General features: G+C 36.2%; 1 protein-coding gene across 1 annotated transcript in view; it reads right to left on the minus strand.

Moving 5' to 3' along the window:
- Positions 1 to 19219, minus strand: part of ascc3 (activating signal cointegrator 1 complex subunit 3) — a 294060-nt gene that overhangs the window by 143986 nt on the left and 130855 nt on the right. The window contains exon 11 of the mRNA XM_065246358.2: positions 2187 to 2351. Coding sequence (XP_065102430.2) covers positions 2187 to 2351 — 165 coding nt within the window. The remainder of the gene's footprint in view (positions 1 to 2186; positions 2352 to 19219) is intronic.

The raw sequence follows: 19219 nt of genomic DNA on the forward strand, positions 1-19219 counted from the left end.
GCCGTAAAAACCCAGCCTTTAAGGAGAAAAAAGTGGATTGCCGACTACGTTTCCCCCTAGTGGACGCAGTTCTTCTAATAGTAGTACTATGAAAAGTTGCCTGTTTCCACTTTTGTGTCTTTAAAAGCTCGTTTTTTGAGGTCGACAGCTTATAAAAACTTATTTATGTTTTTTTTTTGGCTTGTTAGCTGTACACCTTGTCATACAGTAGCTTTTAGGTATTATTTTGTTTTTAAGTTTAATATGTAAATAAGTTTTTATAAGCTGTCGACCACAAAAAACGAGCGTTTAAAGACACAAAAGTGGAAACAGGCAACTTTTCATAGTACTCATATAATATTCTCATTTATCTCAGCTGCTGGCATGAGCACCAAAGTATCAGCGTGATATCGTTTAGTTTTTAAAATTTAAATTAAGTGCGAAGATTTCATTTCACACAACAGAGCCAAATAAACGATATCTGATGCTGAGCTACATTTGACTATAAGAAATACATACAGCCTCTCTGACCTGCTATCACTTAGCATTTCAAAGCAACATTCAGTCATTTCTATTCACTTAGAGCTACTAAAAGCCTCTCTCAGCTCCAGTACTCAAAGCAAACCTCCACTAATGAAGAAATGTAAGTTGTATTTTCAAACACTTTGGCCTGTGAAAGTCTCCTGAAGGGCAGCGTTGCCTGTGTAGTTTGAGTTTAGCTTGCTTGTGATTGACACATGACTGTGGCTCATCAGAACGGAACAGGGATATGGGACACCCGTAACGCGGGCCGCCCTCTCTCCGCCTGTCAGGATTTACATAATCACACTAATGTCCCAAATGGCCAGAGTGATTCTACCAAGGGTGGCTGTCAATCAACATCAGCGAGGACCTGTCCATCACACACAGGCAAACACACACACGCACATATCCTTTGAAGGAGGAAATTACCTGCTGGACCATAAATGAGTCAAACAACTAAGATAAATATTTATTACTATTACGGGTATGTCCAAAATTTCTATCGCCGGTATACTTCTAGATTTCGGTATAAATCAAATAATGGAATGAATGAACTGCCCACAATGAATGTCTGTACCTACAAACTTCTGAACAAATCAATTTGCCAAGTCTATGAAGCCTCTTACTATAAATAATATACGTATGTTGAAAAATATTAATAAATAGCCTAAGTGAAAGTGACCCTAAACTTTTGAATGGTAGTACGCCATTTAACTCTTTCACCGCCAGCGTTTTTAAAAAAAGTTGCCAGCCAGCGCCAGCGTTTTTCATGATTTTCACCAAAGTTTAATGCCTTCCAGAAAATGTTCTTCTTTAAATATTTAAACATACAATATACCAAATGAAAGAACAGACCCTCTGCTTTCAAAAAAAAAAACACACAGTTTCATCCTACCTTCAGTGGGTCTTTTGCAATCAGCTTTTGAATATGGGTAGGTTTCTGCAAAAACACCATATTTTGAGCAAAAAGCAGAGATAATTCCATTTTTGTGGTGGACTTTTCATAGAGATCCCATTCAGAGCGATCTTTAAAACAGACACGGACATGCAGCCGCTTGCCATAGGGCAATACTTCCGGGTTTAAAAAGTTGCAGAAGGGCTAGATAATAGCAGTATTACGGAAAGATGAAAAATCTCGTCATTGGCAGGGAAGCGTTTTCTCTTGATTGACGAGATATCTCGGGAAGTCACAATCGCCTTTTATTTTTGTGATGTTAAATATTTCCAGATGAAGCTGAATATTGAATGATAAAACAGAGGGCATGGCTTGAGCTTTCCACTGTAAATGTATTGGATCTATTAAAAGGAGGGGTTTGTTTGTGTTGAGAAATGGAGCTGGCAGCAGATTGACAGTTTAAGAGAAGAGGAGTTAACTGATGTTCTGCCCAAATCATCAAGATGAAGTCATCAGAAAAGAACCGCTACTACTCCAGAACTGACCAAAGTACATTTTAATATTTGGATTTAACATTAAAAAGGACAAAACCTTTTTTGTGTTCTGACAAATGAATTGAAAACTCAGTTAAAAGGATGAGTTGTGCTTATGAAAGAGTTTATCTGTCTGCTGTAGCTAAAACAATGTCATAACATCTTAAATCATCTGAAGGTCCAGGACTCAGGACTTTGTCATCTGTATTTTAAAGCATGTGATGAGAAAGGAGGGTAATGACTTCATCATTTGTTACCTGACGCAGTGTCCTGGCCACCAGACTCTCAAGAACTGGACCTCTATCCTCATGTAGAAGATGAACTTCATCCAGAATGAGCAGTCGGACAATCTGGGACAGAGCCACGTCACCCACACTCTTCCTGGTCACCACGTCCCATTTCTCTGGAGTCGTCACTAGCATCTAAAGAAAACAACACAGTGCATAAACAATTAAAACAATTTCCCCGCTGGCGTTAAAAAAAAAGTTGCCAGCAGGCACCAGCTTTTTTTTATGATTTTCACAAAAGTCTTCCAGAAAATGTTCTTCTTGAAATATATAAACATAAAATGTATCAAATGAAAGAACAGACCCTCTGCTTAAAAAAAAAAAAAAAAAACACGTTTCATCCTACCTTTATTTGTTCTCTTTTATCACCTCTCAAATATGGGTTATGAAATTTTGAACAAAGATCTCAAATAATTGCATTTTTGTAAAGGACTACATACACATACACAGAATTTGAACTACTAAAAGGTTGCTTCTAGGTTTTATAAGTTGGGTAAGAGCACCACCAGGTAGATAATAGCGGAAATATGGATTGCCGTAAAAACTCGTCATTGGCAGGGAAGCATTTTCTCCTAATTGACAAGTTAACTCGTCAATGGCGGGGAAAGAGTTAATGCCTTGAATAATCTGTACTTTTACCAGTAATGTGCACTGCAGTTTAGTAAGAAACCACCAGTAAAAAGTTGACTAGTTATGTTACTTTCAGACTACTTGGGTCATGTTGAGTTAAAGCTAAGTGTGGGATGGTATGGTGTTTGAAATCCATTATAATCTTTAAAGGTGAAGTAAATGCAAACATCAAGCATATTTTCAAGTGCTCTCTTTACATGCTTCTCTAGCTGATCTTTACACTTTCACAAATACAGCTCATGCAGAACTTTTAAAGCACTCACAATAAATGATCCAATAAAATTCAAATGGTAAATCAAATATTTATCAGAACCAATAAATAAAGTAGACTAAATGTCAGTAGGACTTTTCAGACTGCGCTTCACCCCAGTTTATCTTGTGTACTGAAGGCTGTATAGCTCTATTTGTTTCTATCTATTCTTTACAATGAGAGTTGTAATATATATTATTTTGTAGTTGATAGTATAAAGTAACTTTGTCAGAACTTAATCTATCCAACAAACGAATGACAAATGGATTTCATCTCCGTTACAGATGTAACTCTCATTCCCTGAAGGAACGGAAGGGAGACGTCACGTCAATGACCAACGAATTGGAAACTCGGTAGAAAAATGTAACTAGAAATTGCCAATGAAAATTGGCATGCAGTATTTGCATCTGCTGCCATGCCCAGCTGGAAAAGTATAAATAGAGCAGGCAGGTCCACTGCATTTCATCTTTTCGCTGAGGAGCTGAGTATAAGAGACCTGGCCCCCTCAGAAGTCGTACAGTAACTGTGGCTAGGGGGCCATGAGATCTCCATTACCTTCCTTGAGGGAACAAGGGTTGCATCCATAACTGAGACGTTCCCTTTCAGTCGATCACTTCGACATCACATCGATGACCAACAAATTTGGAATCCCTACCAAAGCGCCACAAGATGCCCCTTCCGTTGCCCAGGGTAAGCCTCCTGACCTCTTGCTATAGAGTAGCCACCTGTCCCGAAGGTGGAAACGCGTTCTCGTCAGTGGAGCAGATGAACTCACCCTCTAATGCTGCGAATGACATATGGTCATCCACTGTAACCCTCAAGTCAGGGGTGCCTAGAGCAAGACAAGAGGGCAGCTTTGACCAGGGCATCGGGACGGGAACTCCACCCCTCTTGAGGTGGTGGAGTCTGACTGTAAGACCATCCTGGTCATGTTCCAGCAATGGGTACATGACACATCCCTGAGTGCCACCTTTACTTTTGCCAACCCAAAGCACATCAGACCACAATTGTGACCATCCGCAGCTGTCAAATATCAACCACATCCAGAAATGTTGTCTTTATAAAGAGGAAACTGCTCTTTCTGTTGAGGCTGAGAGGGGTAACCGGCAAACGCCAAAAGAGGTCAGCAGGAACCGTTACAATGCAACACTGAAGAACTCTCTAGTCTCTCTAGTCAGAAAGCAGATGTAAATACTACATGCTAACATTCATTGGCTCTTTCTAGTTACACTCAAAGCAGATTGGTCTCTTTAGCGAGTTCCCAATTCGTCAGTCATCAACGTGATGTCAAAGTGACTGGGGAACATGCATTTATCCACTGATACTCATAGTATGCTGTAACGATGTACATTAATGATTCAGCTTTGGTTTGGATCTCTCATTCTACTGAGCATTTGACATTAAACAGACTTCACAGGTCATAACTAGCTACTGTTTCACGTAATTTAGTTTTCTTGTACATGTGTTTGGGCCTATGAGTTAGGCCTGTGTACTTTTACTATATATACGTATTACTTAGGGCTGGGGTTAATCGGTCGAATATTTTTCAGATTAATCGACTAATCTAACGACTAATTGGACGATTAATCTAACGATTAGTTTCTGTTCCTTGATTAATTAAAACCATAATGTATCTCAAATAAATGCCAAAAACATTCTTAATTATATACTTTAAAGGTTGTATCAGTGATTTCAGGCCAGGGGGTGCCCAAAGCTACTTTAGGGGGTCCATAGTCCATGAAAGAAAACGATGTGTAACCATGTATCAAGAAAGCATGAATGAATTCATTATTAGATGTAAACATAATAAAGGTGAATTTTAAACATTTCTGCTGTATTTCTGTTAAAGGGATAGTTCACCCAAAAATGAATATTCTGTCATCATTTACTCACCCTTATATTCTAAACCTGTATAAGTTTAATTTATTTTGATATACACAAAATAATATATTATGATAAATGATGGTAAGCACACAATTAATGGTATATCCATTAAATTCCATCATGTTGTTTTTATTCCTTTATTATATACTATGGAAGTCAATGATTACAATTAGCTGTGTTGCTTACCATCATTTATCAAAATATCTTCTTTTGTGTTCATCAGAAAAAAAGAAATTTGTACAGGTTTAGAACAACATGAGGATGTAAAAATGTTGACAGAATTTTAATTTTGTGTGAACTATCCCTTTAATAAAGCAAAAGATCAGGAAATCTAAACTCCATGATAAACCTTAAACTTATTTCAAATAGCAGAGCTCAACACAAAGGATGTTTGGCAAAAAAATTAAAAGTAAATATGGATTCATCTTTATTTACGAAGATACAAAAGTTTTCTTTTTTTATATTTAATTAACTTTAATGACAGAGACAGATTATGCTTATTATAAGACCAAATGCAATAAAATGTTTATTCGTTTAAGATGTACAGTAACCACATGTTTACTATGAAAATCACAAAGACAGCTATTTTGACACATGAGCATTTGTCCGTTGAAGCCAAAAAGACGCGAACATGAAGTCATTTGGCTGTGCACGTGCGTTATCGGATATGTGTTCAATGTGCAATCCAGTCCAATTAACAATCATACAGAAGCCTATAAAGATCACGTCAAGAATAAAAACACAGTGCTGGGTTTGGTTATAAAAAGAAATGCTAATCTTAGACTTTATTCAGTCCACAAGAAAATTATTATACACACTTCCAGCCCATATACACTGAAATCATGTAGTATTAGCAATGTACGACTTCACTTACATCATTTTAAAGACATTTAAATCACCGACATGGTGTGACTGTTGTGAGGTTTGACATTGGCTTTTTCTACCTAACAACAGCCACCTCCTGTCGGTGATTGGTTGGAAATGTTTATTTTGGTTTTGAGTGGTTGGTGAAACCAATTGTTTTTGTGTGCAGATCTCAGAGCCCAGGCTGCCTACAGAGACGCGTTTTTTTGACAGCCTGCTTATGGGACGGGCAGCTAGCGGATCGTTACGAAAGATTAGATGAATGTGATCGTTCATTTTTTTGGCCTTAAATTTAATGTTTTGGTCTCACACGTGCGTGTGGCGAGCTGTGTCGAAGCGTCAACGCAAAATATTTTTTACGTTGATGCATCAACGTCATTGATGCGTTGCTACAGGTCTAGTATTACTGTACTGCATCAGATGTGATCAGTTTTTTTAATTAAAGCTAAAACCAAGCTTTATTCTAAAAAGTAGAGGTTTTGGAGATGTTTAGAGGTGTTTTATTCCAAAAGCAATGATGTGCACAAAAAGAAAATCTATGTACAAATGTGTATAGTATATCTCACGATATCTTTATACTTCCTAGTGACCGTTTCCCTCAAGGCTTAGCCCTCACGGGACCGTTAAAGGGATTTTGGATAATGCTGGCCATTCACATTAATCTATTACACCTACAAAAGACATGACTTAGTCAAAGAGTCAATTTAATGACTATTATATATCTGCCACTTACATCATGAGCCAGTGTTATTTAATTTTTATTAAACGTAAATGATAAAATTCAACAATTCCCAGCAGTGTCAGCCATCCTAAGAGTGCAATCATTCAAAGAATAACAAAAACAACAAACAAACCAAATATGATTATTTTGACACCATTAACCAACATTTTAAAGCAGAGATGTACAACAATGCATAATGAATGGTCTGAGAGCTGTTTACCAAGCTGTCTGAGAGTGCTGAAATTCTTATTAAACACTTTCGGTAAAAGCAGTTCATTAAATCCTCTCTGGTTTGCATTTAAATCAATCTGTTCAGTCATTAGAGACTGGCTTCAGTCTGTGCTGTTAATTAAACCGCTGCTAATCTAAATGGAAGTGCTGGCAAACAGGTAGCACAGCTAAAGTGCTCATTTTAATCACAATACAAAGCCGGGACAGTAAAAAAAACACCACTCATTTTACTTCATAGACATTGACGTTGTTTACAACCACACACCAAACCCCCAGAGGATGATAACCATCTTATATGATATATATAATGATAAGAACTGATGATGAAACGGAGAATAAATGAATGCAAATGGCGATGAATGATCATTATCATTTACTAAAACCAAATTATAAACTATATATTAATTAAATATTTTTGGATGGGATAAAACAGCGCTTGTTATTTATTCTCTCTCTCTAACATAACCACTCATGTAGCTTTATAAACATCTTATAAAATAATAAATAATAAAAAATTGATTACTAGTGTAGAGTTATATACAAATTTTATAAATGGTGTGGGGCCGGGGGGTGGCCAAGGCAACTTTAGGGGGACCATAATCCATGAAAGAAAACAATGTGTAACCCTATATTTAAAAAAAGCATGAATGAATCTCAAGATTGCTGATTAATTTACATTTACTAACATTAGATAAATATTCCATGCATTACTACCACTAATGTAAACATAATGTATGAATTTTACATTTTGTGTCAAGCCCTAGTTACTGACATTCACCATGTCTGCACTGTCATGTAACCCATATGTTTATTGACCTATGATATAATACTAAACTACAACTACAAAATTGGTTAAATAGTAAAGTTTAAACATAAGAAATAAATGACCTATATCATTTAAAGTTAAAAAAGCTTGCTTTTTATTTGGCATTGGGGGTTTATTCATTTTATTTTATTTCAGTGTTTAAGCTTTGCACTTAAAAGGTTTTTTGCATTAAGGATCTCTGAATTCTCAACAGATCCTTAAAATATCATTACTAAAATGTATGAAACCATTGATACATAAAACTAAATTGTAAAAAATTGTACAATGACCCTGTTATATGAAAATGAATTTCAACCAAGAGGACGGTGAGTGCTTTTATTAGGGATTGTGTGAATATGCCCATGCGATCATTAGCAGGCTTAGTCTGACAACAGGCCTCGTGTCTTTATTACTGAAAATGCCTGTGTTGCGAGCGCACTGCCGTTCTGCCGTTCTGCTTAGCAGCAAACATTCACCTGCTTCAGACCTGTGCAAACAAACACATTATTTGTGCTTCTGCCCTCCTCCCTCAGTTTCCATGGTAACTGTCATCACATCATCAAGTGGGTGGTAGAGGGGCGAGCGGAGGGCTGTGGTGGCTTCTGTGTGTGCAATAACAACATATGACTGAGTCACGGCACACACTGTACATTAAACTTTACTCTAGAGAGAGAAATGATTGTTCCACTATATGAGATTTAAAAAACAGTTCACTCAAACATGAAAATCCTGTCAGCATTTACTCATCTTCATGACGTTCAAACCTAAACTGTACGGAGATTTTTGAATCTTTACAAGCTATAAACGTCTTATGTGATAAACTTTAAGACCTGATAGGTGTTATTCAATGGTTGTGGAGCTCACTATACAACACACTATATATGTACACATATATCGTCCAAACGATGGCATAAAACAGATCTAAGTGTAGGAATGATGTTGGTGACTAAAAGCATCCAAAATAAATCAAAACTATTTTCTATTATGTAATCTTAAGTGCAGTCACCCTTTGCCTAGAAATTGCAAAACTGTACTTGGTCATTTTATCAAGAAACTTTTTGAAGTTTTGCCTTGGGACAAATTTTAAAGAATATCAAAGTTCACATCTAATCTGGGCTCTTTTTTGGCTGCTTTTCCTTTAATATTCAGTCTTAAAGTCATATATTTAAAAAAACAGGCCCGCATCAAATGGGGCAGGCCCATGCAGCAAAGTGGCATGCTTTATAGGGTTGTGCCAATGGACGATATCATCCGGTCAACTATCACAATGGACGATGATATCCAGAGACACCATCGTGATGCCACGCCCCCGCCCCACTCCACTGCGAGTCGACACACACTAACTCTCTTCTATAGACTATATTTAACGTAAAATCTTTGCAGGAGTTGGTCTATAAATTATATAGAATATACAGATGTGGCCTTTAAAAATGCGCGTTTTCTCCCGCGGCATTCGCCAATTCGTCTCGCAGAGTCTCGCAGCATTCTGCAAGTGCTTTCGGGGGGGCTACTTTCCATTTTCCCTTAATGTGTTTCGCTTCACAGAATATCCACCAGGTGGCGCATAAAAACATTGCATTGCGTTGTTTCCAGAAGTTAATAAGGGCATTGCTGAATATTTTACATTGCTACTGTATTAAAACAGCAAAGTGATATGTCAACCCATTCTTGCCAGCAATAACAGCGCATACAATTATTAAGATACGTGCAATGCGAACTTATAGGAAGTGCAACAGAGAATTTAGTGTGAGCCTAATAAACGCGACTCTCTTTACAATGAATATCTTAATTATTTGTGTTGTCGAATTTTGACACCGTTTCATTGTTTGTTCATAATATTTATAATTGTCAGTTTTTCTAAAAGTATCAATATTTTAAACAGATTAATGTGGTATAAAAAAAGACATGTTTTAAAGTTAAAAATGTTGTAAAAAATATAGTAGTATTCTTATATTTTAAGAATAACAATATGATACATTTATACTGCGCTAAAATGCTTCACATATGGAAAGAGGAATTCTTCTCAACCACCACCAATAAAGTTTACAAATTATTCTTTAGAAAAAAAGGCGTTTAAACCCATGCGGGGTGTACAGTTGGCATATGATATCTTTTTTATTTCGTTTTTACATATTTATATTTATAAAATCTTTAATAATAGGCTACCTTTCTTGCGCATATGCAGTCAGTGTTTCTACCTAATTCATAATTGTAAAAAATATTATTGTAAAATAGAATATCACTAAAATAATTTATTAAAGTAACTTAATAAAATGTCTTAATGTCACTTATGTGTTTTTTTAGTTGGTCAAACCAAAATAATTGACGCGAACAGAGAAACTGTGCCTTTTGCGGACGAAAAACACCTCCGAAATGTTGAGTTTATGAATTTTTACAATATGTACTTTGTGAAATGTGTGTGTAAAATAATCAATTTTATAACATGTGGCTGTAGAGACAAACACGCCGCATCGCCTTCCAGATATCTTACACGTTCGCATTCAACACTTTTCAAAACTTATTTATATTAAATCTAATTAATAATTATAAATTATGACATGAGAAAATTAGAATTGTGCAAAGAGCCAATTCAGATATTGTTAATTAAAGCTGTTTTATACACCTTTCTGTTATAAATGTTTTAAAAAATATATTAGTATTCTTATATATTAAGAATAATAATATGATACATTTATATTGCGCTAAAATGCGTTACACATGGAAAGAGGAATTATTCTCAACCACCACCAATAAAGTTTAAACATTATTCTTTAGAAAAACGCCTCCGAAGTGTTGAGTTTATGAATATTTACACTTACAATATATACTTTGTGAAATGTGTGTTTAAAATAATAAATTTCATAACTGTAAAGACAAACACGCCGCATTGCATGATTTTATAAATACCGAGGTCCATATAAGTATTTTCCAGGGCATGCACCCCAGGAAAAAAAGCTTCTTATTTCCCTGCTCTACATATATGAATTTTAATACATCAGAAAACCAAAGAATCAAATACCTATAGATTTCAAACCATGTCAGTATGCAGAAGACTTGTGTTGGTCATTAGGAATACATTGTAATAATTATTTTACCATCCTGGGCACACTAGTTGCTGCACACTTTCTCTTCTTTTGTTATTTATTTAACTTTAATGACTTCAACAGGTACTGTTTATTAGGCTTTAAGACTGAATGCAATAAAATGTTCAAGCCAAAATATGAACATTTAAACTCCATGCACGCGCGCTACGGGTGGATGAAGCGTTGTACCGCGCACGTGATGCATCGCGTTTTCAAGTTCAAGCTTAGCAGAAGTCCAGTGCAACACAGGGAATCTAATCATTATACAGTTAAAAACATATCTTCAAGAATTAAAGGGTGGCGTGGAATGTTGTTAATAAACATGCTGAAAAACGGAAAGTGTATTCTAGTGGTGTAGTCTACGTGATACGCAGGTATACGCCGTATACCCACTAGAAATTGTCAAGGATTTCCGTATACCTACTAAAAATAGCGCGAGGATGCGTAACAGCATGGTTTTGTGACATTTTTAAACTTTTAGTCATAATATAGATGTGAAGCACTGACCATTAAATGCCACACTTGCTACCTTAGCGGGTTGAAATACATATTAGGCAATATACTTCCTGCCGAACTGCGCGATCCGATCGGCGTATGAATTTCTATGAAATCAAATTACTATAGTGACGCGAAAGTGACTGGGGAGCAGACTGGTGTTGCGCCACAAGTCAGTGACAGCAAAGTACCGCGAGAGAGACTCCAGTTATCACATGGAGAAATCTGCTTTGAATCGCTCTCGCGGTACTTTGACATCACCGTGAGGTCTGCTTAGCGCCAAATGAAGTCGAACCTGCAGTGTAGCTGCTCACTCGACACTGTAAACAAACAGTCCATGTGGAGAAGAGAACGACGAGTGGAGCAGTCCACAACATAAAATCCATAGAGTTTACAACGCACATGTGAGTAAACAACATTTAAATAATCAGTCCAGTTTATTACTTTATCTGGAGGTAAGGCTCCAAATACAATAAAATAAGCCCGTAATTATATCCTGATGGTTTTAGCTTTCAGTATGTTTGCTTGTGCTTCACAGTGTTAAACTTTCCTTCTCTGTGTTAATTTATATATCTACGTTCAAGATGTATATGATCTTAAACTTCTGTGAGGAAATTCATGTCTGCGTTGATGTTCAGTTCAGACTTGCAAATTAAAGATCATTTTCTTCACTTTGGTTTGGGTGTCTAATATGCTACATTATGGTCTTGTAATAATAATTAAGTAAAAGCCTATTTTCATTTTTAAACAATGCTTATATTATATGCAAAAAAAGCTTTTATATCAATGACTATGCAAATGAGAGTAACTTCATGGTCATCTTAAATGTGTATTATGGTAATTAAAAACATTTACACCATTAAATTAAACATGGTAATGTTATCAATAGTTGTCAGATAATAGCTATTGAAAGAGTAGATATTTTTCTCCTTCAATCCAAGTGTTTGCCACGGATTGAAGATTGTAAACAGTTTATTTAATTTTAATTAACAGTTGAGTAACTTTTGGCCCTGGGTTAGATGTTGATTAACACTAAACCAGTCTAAAAATCAGTCCAGTTTCCCCAGCTGTAACCCATTGGCTGTTAAAGTCTTTTTTTTCTTATAATAAACTGACATGTTGATAACACATTCAGTTTATGTGTTTATGAGTACACTTTCAGAATGCTCTTAGTTACATGAATATCTATACTGTATGCATCTGTGAGTGTGGTGGTGCTTATGGGCTAGGACGAGTGAGCATAAGGGTGAGAGGGAAAAATCACAGTATACTCACTACAAAAATCTAGACTACACCACTGAACGGAGGTATGGCAAGAATCAGCAGTGAAGCAACCTACCCATTACACAAAAAATGCACACGGCCGCGCCGGTCTCAGTGTGTCTGCATCTATGAAAAAAATGTGCACCACCTGCATGCAGCGAGCACGCGCGCTGCCTGCACGACATCCAATCACTGCAGTCCCACGTTGGTTTGGATGTTGGGACCGTACCAGTACAGCTCAGCAGTGGTGTAGTCTACTAGGAATTGTAAATGATTTCCGTATACCCGCTAAAAATAGCGTGAGGATGCTTAACAGCATGGTTTTGTGACATTTCAAACTTTTAGTAATAGTGAAGCACTGACCATTAGCATGCTACACTTGCTACTTTAGCGGGTTGAAATGCATATACATATTAGGCTATATATTTGGTGTGTTTGACTTTCTGCCGAACTGCGCGATCCGATCGGCATATGAAATCACTATAGCGGCGCGAAAGTGACGGGGGAGCAGAGTGGTGTGGCGCTACAAAACCCACAGGCGAGTGACAGCAAAGTACCGCGAGAGCGATTCAAAGCGGATTTATCCACGTGATAACTGGAATCGCTCTCGCGGTACTTTGACATCACCAAGAGATCTATACCACTGCAGCTAAGTCATTTACATTGACATGGCAGAAGGACAGAATGCCATTTTGTTCTGGGCACTCTTCCTTCACTCTTTCAAGTAGCCTTGGCAGTGCCTGCTTCTAGTGCTACAGTGGAGCGAGTTTTCAGCCATGGTGGCATCATGGCCAATTTGATCTGTTGAAAAAGCAATGCAGTATAGCGGCCTCCCTCCACCTGTCCACAGCATGCATTTTATTTCTGTTGTAAGAGGACTTGACATGACTCGAAACTAAAATGGTAGGACTTTGGACTCGACTTGAGACTTGTTGGCTTTGACTTTTGACTCGACTAGGGACTTGCCTCATCTTTGACATGACTTGACTCGGGACTCGAGGGCAAAGACTTACTTGTGACTTGCATAACAATGACTTTGTCCCACCTCTGCTTATAGCTAGACGTCACATGCCGATTGGTCTGCGCTGCGCAACAAGAAGCCACACGAGCGCTGAGCGTTGAGTCAAATTATAAGACGAGCGTAAGAAAATGACAGAGGTCTGGTCAGGGAATTAACCCAACACAAAAGTGAAAATGATAGCAATGACTCTTTAGATAAGATCTATAGACATGCACATCAGTGTTTTATTTGTCTGGAGAAAAGGACAATTTGATATCCAAAATAGTGTCCAACATAATACTTACTCTATCAATATACTCAAATAAGTAGGGCCTACATGCACTGCTATCAAACGTGATGTGTTTTTGGTGTTGTAATCTGGAACTTGGTGTATATCAAATGTGTTTGTTAAATGTCTCCACATGGAAACAGAATGCCCTCCCCCCGCACAGTCCTGCAATGAGAACCAGAAAAACCGGTTTCTAACCATTTTATTTACATGTGAATAGTGAGAGCACCCCCTCAGGAGCTGTAGCAGGGTTTTTGCGGGGTCTTTATAAGCTTAAGCCAGGACTTAGTTTAAATAGGAAATATAACTAGTTTTAACAAACATGCCTTACTAAAAACATTATTGTTCTGCATTTTGAGGCAAAAAAGGGCATGGCCGCCCGGACCTCGGTAATTTTCTGACGCGTGTCTTATTTGACTCAATGCTCAGCGCTCGTTTGACGACTTGCGGCGCCACGCAGCCCGATCGGACGGCATGTGACGTCTTAGCACCGCGAGACAGTAGGCCTACAGTATGCTTTTGAATAGATCTCGCGGTAGTGGGATGTCACAGGCCAACGGGTTTGCGCTGCGCCCCATTAAGTAAGATAAAGTGAAAATTATTCCTAGATGACCAATAAAATCATACCAGGCAGACAGCAAAGGAGGAAGGATACCTCAGTTAGTGGAAGAAATAGGTTAAATTGGGCCGGAGCGCACCGGAGCGCAGCTCCGCCTCCTCGGGTCCACAACACACCTTGCCGGAGCTCCGGTCCGTCTCCTTCAGCAACAGGGTTTGACGCAAAGCGAATAATAACGTTTTCATTCATAAAGTCACGTTTTCTTTGCATGCCTGATAAAATATCATAATTCTTGCAAGTTATTTTGGCAAAAACAAAATTTTATTAAATTCAAGGTTATTTTGGGCTAAACATGGTTTGTTCGTAGTCGGTCTATTTATGAGCTAAATAGTGGCTATATGTACGACGGTGCATAAAACACTTTAAAGAAATTAAACAAACCTTGTAATCGCTGTTAACTTTGCTTACAATGACATACCATACATCTCACAAGTTATTTTGGCAAAAACCACATGTAATTAAATTAATGGTTATTTCTGGGCTAAACGTGGGTTATTCGTAGTCGGTCTATTTGTAAGCTAAATAGTGGCTAGTACAGACGGTGTATAAAACACTTTAAAGAAATGAAACAAAATACCTTAATCGCTTTGAACTTTGTTTACATGATTAAATATCATACATCTCACAAATCATTTTGGCAAAACAACATGTAATTAAATTAATGGTTATTTCTGGGCTAAACGTGGGTTATTCGTAGTCGGTCTATTTGTAAGCTAAATAGTGGCTAAGTACAGACGGTGCATAAAACACTTTAAAGAAATGAAACAAAATACCTTAATTGCTTTGAACTTTGTTTACATTATTAAATATCATACATCTCACAAATAATTTTGGCAAAACAACATGTAATTAAATTCATGGTTATTTCTGGGCTAAACGTGGTTTATTCGTAGTCGGTCTATTTATGAGCTAAATTATGACTACGTACAGACGATGCATAAAACACTTTAAAGAAATGAAAAGAAATACCTTGTAATCGCTGTTAACTTTGCTTACATGATAAAATAGCATCCATCTCACAAATTATTTTGTCAAAAACCACATGTAACCAAATTAAAGTTTAATTGGGCTAGAAGTGGGCTAGGCACAGCCCGGCTATATCGGGTCTATACTGAAACGAGACGTTGAAATGACGGCTATTGCTTGCTGCGTATAGACTATTGTACTTAATTCCTGAATCCCATTCATTCATATAGCCTATGGATTTTTTTCCATTCGGCGGAATAAAATAATTAAATTAAGACGAGCTGAATATCATACACTGTTAAGACTGGACAAAACCGTTAGTTTTGTAGGTGTTCAGCTTGGGAGTTATACTCGGTTTAACCAAAAATGGGAATAATAATACAACAGAATATTTGGAATTGGGGCAAGCAGAACATGAATTCACAAATCACAAAAAATGTAACATTAGATAAATTAGTTAATGATATTGCGCAAATGCTCTCGGTCTCTTCAAGGTCTACGCGAATTAGAGGTTTGTTATAAGACTCCGTTATACATCACGTCTCTTCTAATTGCACAGAAAAAATGAATCAAATGATGCGCATTTAAGTCGTACATATTTACATATTTTATTTGATGTATACGCCTTAATAATATAAGTATTTAATTTACAGATTATTTTAATCAATATATTTGATAAGGTCAGAATTATATATTTAAGTTTTTGAAACTGTAATAATTGCTTTCTTCAAATTAATATTATTTGCATTTAACATCAACTTAAAAAAATGTACGTTTTACGCCTAACTTGAACTATGATGTACTTACTATTTTTACATTGATATTATTTGAGTAAATGTAGGCAAAAAAATAAATTAATAATAAGTAGAACAAATGTTAATTTAAAAAAATCCCATATAGCCAACAGGTTTTAATCAGCAACAGAGAAACTGCGCCTTTTGCCGATGAAAAACACCTCAGAAACTCCTCGAATTTATGAATTATTACACTCACAATATGATTTAATTTACTTACTACAAAAATATAACTCATTATACAAATTTATTCAACACCATTGCACACTTTATATCGAGTTTCATACCATGTAAAGGAAAACATGATAATATAAAAAGTACAGTAATGCAGAAAAGCGCATTACAACCATGTCCAAGCTATTAAAAACGTTCAGATGCAAAAATGAACTAAATGTACAATTAGATAAACTAGTTAATGATATTGCGCAAATGCTCTCGGTCTCTTCAAGGTCTACGCGAATAGAGGTTTGTTATAAGACTCAGTTATACATCACGTCTCTTCTAATTGCACAGAAAAAATGAATCAAGTGATCCGCATTTTAGTCGGATTTTTATGGAGAATAGGCTATGTGACCGTTTAACCCACGTGGACCGAACAAGAAAATGTATGCTTTCATGGAGTCCGTGTATGACATCTCTTTTATTTAGTTTTACATATTTTATTTATATGCATTTAATAATACCGTAAGATCACAATCACTGTAAAAAATGATTCAGTGGCTTTGTAAATGTAGGCTATCTAAAATAAATGATTAAAGTAACTTAATAAAATCTTTTAATGTCAGTTATGTGTTTTTTTTAGTTAGACAAACCAAAATTAATGACTAGAAATAGATATTTTGTTTAAAATGTACATATTTTATTTGATGTATACGCCTTAATAATATAAGTATTTAATTTACAGATTATTTTAATCAATATATTTGATAATTTCAGAATTATATATTTAAGTTTTTAAACCTGTAATAATTGCTTTCTTCAAATTAATATTATTTGTATTTAACAACAACTTAAAAAAATGTACGTTTTACGCCTAACTTGAACTATGATTTACTTACTATTTTTACATTGATATTATTTGAGTAAATGTAGGCAAATAAATAAAATAATAAGTAGAACAAATGTTAATTTTAAAAAATCCCATATAGCCAACGGGTTTTAATCAGCAACAGAGAAACTGCGCCTTTTGCCGATGACAAACACCTCAGAAACTCCTCGAATTGAATATTTACACTTACAACATGATTTTATTTACTTACTACAAAATATAACACATTATAGAAATTTATTCAACATCATTGCACACTTTATATCGAGTTTCATACCATGTAAAGGAAAACATGATAATATAAAAAGTACAATAATGCGGAAAAGCGCATTACAACCATGTTCCAGCTATTAAAAACGTTCAGATGCAAAGATAAACTAAATGTACAATTAGATAAACTAGTTAATGATATTGCGCAAATGCTCTCGGTTTCTTCAAAGGTCTTTGCGAATTATTTTGTTATAAGACTCCGTTATCATCACGTCTCTTCTACTGTAAGTGTACACAAAAAAAATAAGACGAATGATCCGCGTTTAAGTCAGATTTTTATGAAGAATATTTGACTGTTTATGTAACTGGCAAAAGAAAACTTCGCCAACCAAATGTTTGTCAAAAAGCTTGCACGTGACATCAAAGTACTGCCAATGCACCAAGAATCCCTGTCATGTTACTTCGATATCATATAGTATGCTTAAAGCATAAAGTCGAGCACACATTGTCGTCAGTATGCCCTACTGTACTTGAAACACGACTGCCCTCTACAGGTTTTTTATTTCCTGCGTCCCCCACCGAATCACCCTTCTGCGGGATCTCGCAGAATTTCGGAAGTGCTCGCGGCATTCTGCTTTCAGAGACGCGCATTTTTAAAGGCCACATCTGTATAACTAATGCATATATGCTATTTTAAATACTGTAGTCTATGCCAGAGACGTGACGTGTGTTAGTCTTGGAAAATATCCTGTCAGGCATTTGATCTTGATATTGCTAGAATCTTGTCTTTATACATGTTGTACATTTAACTTAAAATATTTAATTTTGTACAAGAAAACAGGCCATATGAATAATTTATTAGTAGCCTATTGTAGTGTTTTGGGAGATCGTGCTCAATGTTACATAGCTATATGACTATACTGTACTGAAGCAGCAGATTAAGATATAAACCCAGAATTCAGCGAACGGCAAGAACAAGAAAACGGGAACAACACTCCGACCGAATAAAGCTACTTTTTCCCCTTATGTGCATCCTATAGGAAAGAGTCATTTTAAGCTTTTAAGTACAAAATAGTCTTTTTGTAAAGATATAGACGGTTTCATCGGACGCACGTGATACACGTCTGGATCCGAACTGTACTTCCAGTCTAATTTTTTTTAATGGTGTGACTAGTTGCTAAACTGATCTCTTGAAAAAATGCCTCGTCGAAAATAACAAATGTTTTGGTTTCCTAGGTAATATATGTGTTGTTTTTTTGCTTGTTATATAAATAAACTACGTTTAAAAAACGTTGTTGTTATTTATTCTTAGCAGAGTTTACCGGAAGTTACGTGCGGACCGCGACAGCTGCTTGTTTATGTTGTTATTGCTGAAACGGTCTATATATTAAAATAAAAAGTGCACAACTTAATAATACATAAAATAATAATACGAATAATAATTACATAATAACGAATAATAACAAAAAATGTATAACCCCCCGCCTAATTATATCATCGTCCATAGCGATGGTTTAACGTAACCATCGTCAACTGCCAATTTAGGGGACATCGCCCAACCCTAATCCTTTAGCTCCGCCCATCTTTTAGTTTGCTTTTTAGCGCCTTTTCAAGTTCATTCAGATGCCACGGCCAAGTCACAGAGCAGAGCGAACATCAAAGGTGAGTAAATTTACTGATAAATAAAATCTGCATCTATGTAGTTTATTATTATAGAAACAGTTTACATATGGTGATGCTGGAACAATACAAGAAGCTTTCCTATCAACTGTAAAACATAAAGAAAACATAATGTGGATGTGGCAGAATGTCATGCACAGAATATATTAAAGGCAGTCAGTACACAAAACT

The sequence above is a fragment of the Paramisgurnus dabryanus genome, chromosome 13, assembly GCF_030506205.2.
Source record: "Paramisgurnus dabryanus chromosome 13, PD_genome_1.1, whole genome shotgun sequence".
Taxonomy (NCBI): domain Eukaryota; kingdom Metazoa; phylum Chordata; class Actinopteri; order Cypriniformes; family Cobitidae; genus Paramisgurnus; species Paramisgurnus dabryanus.